This window comes from Xyrauchen texanus, chromosome 46 (genome assembly GCF_025860055.1).
Source record: "Xyrauchen texanus isolate HMW12.3.18 chromosome 46, RBS_HiC_50CHRs, whole genome shotgun sequence".
Lineage (NCBI taxonomy): Eukaryota > Metazoa > Chordata > Actinopteri > Cypriniformes > Catostomidae > Xyrauchen > Xyrauchen texanus.
In genome coordinates this window covers 10572328-10582910 of record NC_068321.1, presented here as the reverse complement: position 1 = coordinate 10582910, position 10583 = coordinate 10572328, and the positions used below count along the sequence as shown (strand labels likewise).

Sequence of the window (10583 nt, the reverse complement as noted above, 5' to 3'; positions counted from 1 at the left end):
TTTTGTATGGAACTTAAAGGAAAAGTTCACACCAAAATAAAATTTCGGTCATTTTTACGTGTTCGCGCGAGTCACAAACTTATCTCTTATGCGTGTTCAACGGATGATTTTAACGGGAAAATTTATTTAATTTCTCACCAAAACCAACAGTAGGCTATGGCTTAAATGACCAGGAGACGCATGTACTAATTTTATATCAATTTTGGGTCATCTTTATTTAAAACACAAGGCACTAGCCTCTGCTATTAGATTGGATGGCCTGCTGCATTCAATAAAACATCAAATTGTGTGTTACGCCAGAGACTGTTTAGCCCAAGACCATTTTATTTATTTATTTATTCTCCCCAATTTGGAATGACTAATTCCAAAATGTGCTCTAAATCCTCGTGGTAATAGTCTCTCAATCCATATAGTAACTCCATGTCTGAGACAATCAATCCGCGCATCTTATCACGTGGCTTGTTGAGTGTGTTACCAAAAAGACGCACGTGGAGGCTTCACATTTTTCTTCGTGGTAATGCGCTCAAAATGGAGGCAAGGAGGCCACTGACATTCGTCCTCTGACACCCAGATTGAGGCAAGTCACTACACCACCACGAGGACTTACAGCACACTGGGAATTGGTCATTCCAAATTGGGGAGAAAAATAAATAAATAAAAATTGTGCATCCACACACGACTCACCACAGGCCCCACCCGAGAACCACATTATAGCGACCACAAGGAGGTTACCCCATGTGACTCTATCCTCCCTAATAACTCACCAATTTGGTTGCTTAGGAGACCTGGCTGGAGTCACTCAGCACACCCTGGACTGGAACTTGCGACTCCAGGGGTGGTGGTCAGCGTCTTTACTCGCTGAGCTACCCAGACCCCAAGACCAATTTTATCAAAATTAATATGGGAGAACTTGGAATGCTCAAAGGGGACTTTGGTTCCACATAAGAAAGAAAGTCAGATGGGTTTGGAATGACATGATAGTGAGTCAATTCTGACAAAAAATTCATTTTTGAGTGAACTAATCCTTTTAAAACTACTTGAACAGAGCTCTCTCCAGTTAGATCTCTTTGATTTGAACCTACTGTAGGCATCACATCACGTATACATGAATTATTGCAATATTTACCTCTCATGAAGGCCTACCATGATAAGAATGCTGGTCTCCTGGTCAAGTTGGTATTGAGCTGGTTTTGTCCAATTTGACCTGCTAATAATTGCCCAAAACCAGCAAACCAGACAAGCCTTTTGTTTTTTAAAGCAGGGCATTTCTATATTTCTTTAAATGTTTAAATTGCCTCTTTTTCTGTATTTCTGAATACAAACTGATGTTTGATCAGTCATCCGGGTATAGATGGTAATCTTTCCTTGTGTGCTCCTATTCTCTTGTATCTGGTACAGCTAAGCTAGTGGAATAATTACAGCTCAAATCAATATTTCATGTCCATTTAATTATTTATTTGGTAAGTTGCCATGTAATAAGCAAAATAATGTACTGTCATGCGATCAGGTAAATAAGCCCCACACCACTCCACCTGACCACACTTCCAGGTTTATTTTGCAATGATGACCAGCTGACTGTACGTTGTCCTCAGATCAGTGTAGATTACTTCTGAATTGAAAATTTTTAATGTCATCTGATTGCTTTGATGAACTCTTTTTTATTTTATGTCACACATTTGAGTAGGATAAGTTTGTACCATTTTGACAATGTTGCTTAAATGCATTAAGGAAAGGTACTTAATAGATCAAAATCAGGTGATCAGAATATTTATGTTTTGTGCATGTGTGTGTATATGTGTTATCTTTTTCTGAGTGAAATAAAAAAGGAACTTAAATTGTTCAATCGGATTGTCATCTACATGTGTAATGAAACCGAACGCATATCAGCTGTGACACAAATTATAAAAAATTTACTGCATTTGCCTGATTAATATTAAATCATGTAATCCATTAAATAAAGTAACTTTAATTTGAGTACTTTAAAATTGAATTTTATTACAAGTACTTTTTATAATCTGATTACACAATCCAGATTACATGTAATCTATTACTACTCAGCACTGATTGCCCTGTACATATCCCATTTTTATTTAAATACATTTTTTTATATTGTTTTGATTTTTTTTTTAAATAATATTCTGTTTCTCTTATTCTCTATTCTTATTTCTTTGTCATCCTTTTTTTTTCCATTTCTTTGAAGGTTGTGTTTGAACTTAAAACAGCTACTTCTAAAACAATATAATCTACTTATAGAAGTATGACACACATTGAATAAGAGCCCATTACAAGCGGTAAATTTTATTATGGGATAACAGCACATAAAGCACATCTAAAATCGATGTGTCCAATGCACTTTTAATAAAGGTAATATTAAAGGTACAGTTTCTAAGTACAATATAACAACATTCATATTAGAATGAAAAGTATTTAAAAGACAACATTAAATTTCTTATTTTTCTTTACAGCGGTATTTACAAAATGAATCAAAATACTTATTTTCATATTTAAGAATCGGACAAACAGAAGGAGCAAAACCACTATTGAGAAGAGACTATCTGCTAAAGAGAGTTCCAAAGAGCAGAATAAAAAGGTACATGATCGACTGTCCCCATTTTAAGATCAGTAACAAACATGTGACGTAAAAATATGTGACAACCAAAACTGTTCTATGCTTTTTTCCCGCCGCAGTTGATGATGCCGTGTGAGGAGCACAATCCAACCCGTCCTGCCCGAGCCCTCCCATTCAGCTCATATTAAACAGACAATGGTAAATAGATCCAGATGCGTAGTATGCATAAGTTTACATACATAAATGAACACTTCAGTTACATTGCATTAGTCATTTGTTTTGTAATTATCAACTTAAGCCTAATTGGCAGGAGTGAATGGGAGAAAACAGAGTGGATTGCCTATTGTCCATCATTTTGTCTCTGCAAATATCCAAACAGAGTTCTGCCATTCACCCAGACATCCAACCATAGTGCAATTGACTGGACGCAAAAATGCGTGTCCCATGACCACGTTTCAGTTGCGTTGTTCCTAAGGAGAAGCAAAAAGGAACATCTGAGACTGAGAACTTCGACTGATCTCTGTCGGTAAGAAATACAGGACATTACAGGAGACAAGAAAATGCTGTTTCCATGGCTATGAACAAACATGAAATACCTCATTTACATAAAAAGACAGCCAATGAAAAAAAGGTTGGTAACACAAGACAGAAGTCACCTACATGTACAAGCACAGTCATTTGAGTACGTCGAGAGCAGTGAAAACAATAACAACGAATGAATATAGTTTCTGCATCCTGCACCACTGAGAAGCACTCAGCGTAGTTTGCTCTGTATTATTGCAAGTTTAATCTGCCTTGCTACAAAGAGAAACAGGACGTTTTGCACAAAACCTCACACAAATGCGTTTGTCCTGTACAATTTCGTTATAACACAACCATTGTGTGTGTATAATGAGACCTTATGAGTGAGTAGATGTTCAATAGAAAAAAAGGAATGCTTGCAAAGCTAGTCTTTAGAAACTGCTGCGTACGAATAACAAAAAAAGAAATGGAGCGAGCCAAAAAGTGGCTAAACATCAAGACAATCCAGTACTTTGTGGCATCGTGTGTCTAAAGTCCTTCCAGCGTCTGATACAAAGTACTGGTAAACGTTTTGAGTGTGCAAACTGGATTAGAATCAGTTCCAGCTACAAGTTCGAACAATCAAAAATAAACACAATACTGCTTCTTTTTTCCATTTTCTTTTTTTTTTCAAGCATGAACAACCTTCTTCATTGCAAAGAATCAGAAATGCAATGTTGAATAGAGATTTACTTAGCCGATACTGCTTTTGCTAATAATCTTAAAACTTAGAAGGAACCTAGCCACGTCCCAAGACTAGCACACTGATACAGGTACTTGCTTGGTATTCGAAAGCTAAATTTACCACTATCGTTATCTTTATCATTAATATCATTAATTATCGAGTCCTAATATCAATAATGCATCAATACTCAGTGAAATGAACGGACTAAGAGGGTGGCCTAGTCTATGAATCCATAATTTTGGTTCACAAAAAGTAACTTACCTAGCACCACACATCAGTATAACACAAAAGTTTATGTCAGCACACCCTACCGCTAATCAAACTAAGTCTAAAAGAGAGAAGTGTACTAAAAACAGAGATATCGTACAGAAAGATGTCTCTGATAAACAGATAAATATTTGCACTGAGCAGGTCTTAGCAGTATTTTCATCTTACCTACACAGACAGAAGTTACAAAGTTACTTTTATACATGTGATCAATAGAACATTAAATATTGTGAATTAAAAGCCAAAAGGTGAGGAAGAGAGGTAAATAAAGCTGTACAGTTTACAGGGCATTTGACATTCGTAGTTCTCCACCCGGGAACAGAACTAGTCAAATATACAAATAAAACAAAAATGACAACCAGAGAGTGAAACAAAATAAGAGAAAGCGAAAAAACGAACAAATGCGATACATAAGAAATGTATTTACATGCAGATGTTTAAAGTCTATGCACAAAAATGAATAATAATACACCATATATATTATTGCTTGACATTCAATTATGGCTAAAGACTTTTTTCTTTTCTTCTATTACTGTATCTAAACATATTTCATTTTTAATAACATATCAGCTGTGCTTTTGGAAAGAAAACTCTCATTTAAAAAAAAGAAGAAGAAAAGAATGCAAATGATTGATGTACATCTTAGTAACACTTTAAACTTAAATCAAAATGCCACCACAAGCATGACACATTAAATCCGTTGATCGTAAATATTGGAATATTTAAGTGCCTTCGCTAAAGTTTACAGAATTAAAACGGTTTACGTAAAACGTGAGTGCATAGGCCTGTTTGCATAATCTAATTGAATCGTTAACACTGATGTGCATTGTGTCATGCTTGTTCAGCTATTCAAAGGGTTCAAGCTCAGTGCTACTTAAAACATTTTAAATCCTGGGAAAACTTAAGATCTTACATACAATTCACCATCTGACCCTGCTGCATCTTATCTTTTAAAGCCTTGTCTGGGTTTTGACCTTAAGCATACATTACACATAGCACGAACACACACATATCTTGTAAACGCACTCTCGCAACCGCATTCAGACATATATTGCTTCTCGCGAGAATAAACAAAGAGGAAACCACATATTTAAAAAAGATAGTTTCCCAATTTACATTAATGAACAAGGGGAAAATGATGGATCTTCTACCAATAAAAGAAGCATACCGCTTTTCTCATTACAAATCTAAAATACCACAGATCCAGAGATGTTGAAGTACCTTTGCTTCTATTAGAAAAAAAAAGTCTAATACAAACTACACTGACAAAACACAGCATGCAAAAAGTGGCAAACATGATTGCTTCAGTAGCTTTTGTGGTGCATCTAGGTGTCGTACAAACTAACTTCAGGACACGTCGATATGAGTAATTGGACAGGAAACAAAATTACAATGATCTGCTGTGCATCAAAGCTTGTTCATTAAAAGGGGACGTCCACTGCAGTGGTTACCCTGTAGAAACCCGTATTTGTTACACGCGATAGGCAAATTCGCCCATGCGGACGTTGAAGGTGGAGCAAATCATGAAGAGGTATTTGGCACATAGACTCAAACAATTATGAGTGACAATCAGAACATCCCAAAGTAATCCCAATAAAGAGAAAAAACTAAGTAACTGGCCAGAAAATAGCGTAGCACATTCATTTAGTACGCTTGAGGTGGTTATCTTGCTTAGTTTGATTTTAGGGAATTCGATCTTGGAGCTTGCAGCGTGATGTGATAAAGCCAGCGGACTATGGTGCGATTTAATTAAATGACACTTTTGCATCGTGTATGATGCATTACTGTCTTCTTTTGTCCTGACAGCTCTGATGCTAGTGAATAACAGGCTATAACATGAGCATGCAAATTGCAAAAGATGAAAAACAGGAGGAAAAACGGCTATATTAAAAAGCATGAGCTAAAGCACCACTGAATAGTGGAAGGCGTTTTGTTAAAGGGATAGTTGCCATCTAGATGTGTATGAATGTATTTCTTCTGCTGAACATAAACAGAGATATTATTTTTAAGCTCCAAAAATCACATGAAGGCAGCATAAAATTAATCCATATGATTCCAGTGGTTTAATATATGTCGTCTGAAGTGATGCAATCACTCTTAGGCGAGAAACAGATACATTTTAAGTTCTTTTTTACTATAAATCTCCCTTTCATTTTCACTTTTGGAATGTGAAAGTGAAAGTGGAGATTAATTGTAAAAAAGGACTTAAATATTGATCTGTTTCTCACCCACACCTATCATATCGCTTCTGAAGACATGGATTTAACCACTGGAGCCGTATGGATTACTTTTATGCTGCCTTGATGTGATTTTTGGAGCTTCAAAGTTTTGGTCACCATTCACTTGCATTGTCTGGACCTACAGAGCTGAAATATTCTTCTTAAAATCTTCATTTGTGTTCAGCAGAAGAAATTCATACACATCTGGGATGGCATGAGGGTGAGGAAATTATGAGAGAATTTTCATATTTGTGCGAACTATGCTTTTAACAGACGATCTCAATTGGGAGTTTTAACATATCATTAGGTTCTTTAGTCAGCACAAGAACCCAGGTTCTGCTCCAAAACCTAGTAAGCTGCCTTGTTGTTTATTATCTACATAGACAGCTATCTTCTAGGTGAGCATGATATGTGACTGATTACTTTCCCTAAGCCTTTTTATACAAGGACCTCAACTTGATCCGGGATTGTCGTTCACAGTTTGATGATGTACTGTAGTAATCACGACTTTGAGGGATGCAATCAATGAATTTCACAACCAGTAACAAGAATAATATTTTTGTCAACAGTATTCTAATGTAGTATGCATAAATATAATAAAATATATTTAATTAGCTGTACTGACCATGATCATGCTATTGAGATCAAATAGAGCTGGCTAACAGAATTGAGTTAGACAGACCCTTCCCTGAGGAAAATACTTTGTGTCATGGGAATTAGGTACTATGTGATTAGGGAATAAACAGTGTCTAAAGAAATATCAGCAAGAAAAATAAAAAATAGCAAGAAGCTACCAAGATCAGTTCAAGGTGTGTCAAAACGTCTGTTGAAGTTATCAATGAAGTATTTTTTCTGGATTATATTGGGATTATTTTTAGTTTTTTAAATGCCACAACATCGTTTTAATGGAATGTTAAAATATTTTTTTTCACTCTAAAAAAGCAGGAAAGACCACTATGGCACATTCAAGAGACTTAAAAACACGCACGACACATGACAGTTAAGTATTCCAAAAAATAGCACTATTACTACCATTGTCTTGTTCTTTGAAAAATCATAAAAAACACACACAAATTCGAATGACTTATTGCATGATTAAGTGCTATATCATCCTTCCATCTTTCCCTTCCATAAGCACTGTACAATGATAAAAAAATAGAGGATTTCAACCAGACAAGGCTTTGAATATTTTTTCTTTTCTTCTGTGTTTCACTCTTACGTTCCAGACAAACGTTGTTGCTGGGCAAAGACCTTCACAAGAGCTGGTTTGAAAAGAAAATTCATATGAAAAACACTTTTATCCCAAGTCCAGATGGAGTAGAGTGTGTATCTAAGAATGGATGAAAGGATGATCAAAAAAGATTGCCAGATCAACCGTTTATAAACCAGATCAGACTCGTCTACAAGAGAGGTGTAAAATTGTCAAGCCGTGGTCATGTGGCGCACCACCACTAGATGGAACCATTGAACAGAGGCTGACGTATTGAAATGGCTGTGCAATTCATGAACAGACCCCAAACCCTTTTGTTTTAATGGAACAAGTGTCCTATAAAACAAACGCATTAAACTGCCATTCAAAAACAGACCCTTATACCCTGATAGACCCTTTAGTGCTTCAAACCTTTAAAGGCATAGTTCACCCAAAAATGTAACTTTTCTCAACCTAATGCCATCCCAGATGTGTAGGACACAAATGAAGATTTTTAGAAGAATATTTCAGCTCTGTATACAATGCAAGTGAATGGTGGCCAGAACTTTGAAGGTCCAAAGATGCACAAAGGCAGCATAAAAGTAATCCATAAAACTCCAGTGGTTAAATCCATGTCTTCAGAAGCCATATGATAGGTGTTTGTGAGAAGGAGATTAATATTGAATTCCTTTTTTTACCATAAATTCTCCTCTCTGCCCAATAGGTGGTGGTATGCAAATCACCAAAAACAAATAAGAATGTGAAAGTGAAAGTGGAGATTTATAGTAAAAAATAACCCATATCATATCACTTCAGAAGACCGCTAGAGTCATATGGATAACTTTTATGCTGCCTTAATATGCTTTTTGGACCTTCAAAGTTCTGGCCACCATTCACTTGCATTGTATGGACCTACAAAGCTTAGATATTCTTCTAAAAATCTTCATTTGTGTTCAGCAGAAGAAAGAAATTCATACACATCTGGGATGGCATGAGGGTGAGGAAATTATGAGAGAATTTTCATTTTCAACATGCCTTCCAATAATTTGGTAGTCCACATTTTGAATTTTGATTACATGTTGAAATTGAAACTTACTTGGATTGAGGCATCGTTACTATGTGGGTGCTGTATGTTAAGAAAAAAATGCAATTCTCATGCTGTGTGCGGAAAACGCAACGCAGATCTAGAAACAGTTTTCCAGCATAGAAGCTGTTTCAAAAATAGCTCCCTCCCAAAATGCTTGTGATCATCCTTTGCCCAGCACCAACCTCCAGCTTGCGCAAATAAATACACAAACACGCACACAAACACACACCCACCCACCCTCAGCAGCATTAGGGTTTTCTAGCACTCGTTCTCCATAACCGTGGTATTTATACATGCAACACATCACTAGGTAAATATACAAGTCTTAAATTAAAGAAAGGTGCAAATAAAAGTGCCTTATCCATTTTTCACAATTAAGAATAGTCTAGCTACTAATATCATACATGTTATTTAAAATAGATTCTATAAACATGATTTTTTTCTGTATAGTTTATACTTATGACCGTATACCCTGTAACACGTTAGAAAACAGGTGGAATGGACCCTTGCATTGCATCGATGTTGGTGGCCAGACCGTTGCATTACATTAACACCATTCCAGAGAGGGACTTAATAGCAGATGGCCTTAAATGATATCACTAAGCAACTACGGTAGATGGAGTCTCTGACAGATAAAAGTAATTGCGCTTTTTGCGATGTTTTAACTAGAATTACCAGAATTCTGCCTTCATTTTTTTCTTTTTTTTTTGACGATTGTCCGTAGAAAGGTGCTGCTTTGCATCACCAAATGGCAACTTGCTCTGCTACACACTCCTTCTCCATCCCTCCCTCCTTTATCTCCTGTATTCCTCTTATGTCGTAATCTTCTTTGTTCGCTGCTGGTTTATAGTCTGACATCAAGACTTGTCAAAAAAATCAAGAGCAAAGAAGGAAATTAATGGCTGAGCCAGGACCATGCATACCTAACGGACCACAAGCTACGTACATTTCTACGTAGACTTTTCTCAAATGGTTGAGATTATACAGACTTGTGATTGTATACAGATTAGCCTGTATACAATTATACAGATTGTATTTCTAAAAACATTTTTGTTTCATTCTTCTTGGCTTGAAAAGGCCTGTAAATTCTGTTGCTACAACTAAAAACGTTTAAAATGCTGGATTCAGGAGAATGTGCTCTGGGAATCGTTTTCCAATTTGGAAACAAGCCAAAACAATTTATGCTGATCGTGACAAATCGCCATGGGACCGCTCTTGAATCGTATGCATGGACCTTACAGGTTCAGCCAAAGAAAGAGAGAGAGAGAGAGGGAGTGAGAGAGAGGGAGCATATGAAAAACAAGTGTCTTCATCTTCTCATCCACTCCTCTGGGCTCCAAATCCCACCTATGTCAGTAAAAGGAGGGAACAAACCCCAAAAATAAACCACTGGAGTCAACCCCAGCCCATTAAAAAAAAAAAAAAAACACACACAAAGAAAAATAGAGAGAAAAGTGTGTGCGCGCAGTGTGTCAGCCGTCCAGGTGTGTGTATGTGCAGGGCACTGGTAAAGTGTCTCAGATTTATGCTTGACATTCCCCACGGTGTGAATTCCTGTGGGTGGGATGGGCATGGGGAAGCACTACCCGTCCACAGGCATGGACTGCTCAAAGTCTGATCCGAACAACTCCTTGTACAATGGGGGGAAGTGGGCACGGACAATGTCTGGGTATATTGCTTTGAATGCCGTCAGCTTTTCCGTATGCCTGCTGCACAGAGCGCGCAGTGTGGAGACTTTGCATATCAACTGCGGAGAGAGAGAGAGAGAGAGAGAGAGAGAGAGGTCTGTTATTTTAATGTGGTGGACCCTGTGGTACTGGGTCAAAAGGCAACAGGCAGACCCTCTAATCTGCAGACAGATCACAGATGGCCCCAGTTTTTTTCTGATGACATTAGCTAATCTTTAGGTTGCCAGACCAATACAACATAAATTAATTCATACATTAACCATTTAAGTTCTGAGGGTGTTTTTAAAGATCTAAAGAGGTTTCAGTGGCATTCAGGGT

The 10583-nt window shown here is 37.0% G+C and overlaps 1 protein-coding gene and 1 long non-coding RNA gene across 3 annotated transcripts in view; one reads left to right on the top strand and one right to left on the bottom strand.

Annotated features, from left to right (window-relative positions):
• Positions 1-10583, top strand: part of LOC127637959 (uncharacterized) — a 158728-nt gene that overhangs the window by 63079 nt on the left and 85066 nt on the right. The window lies entirely within an intron of this gene.
• Positions 2284-10583, bottom strand: part of roraa (RAR-related orphan receptor A, paralog a) — a 403803-nt gene continuing 395503 nt past the window's right edge. For both annotated transcript variants that reach the window (XM_052119230.1, XM_052119232.1), the window contains one exon: positions 2284-10324. In XM_052119230.1, the coding sequence (XP_051975190.1) occupies positions 10160-10324 (165 nt within the window). In that variant the 3' untranslated portion in view covers positions 2284-10159. The remainder of the gene's footprint in view (positions 10325-10583) is intronic.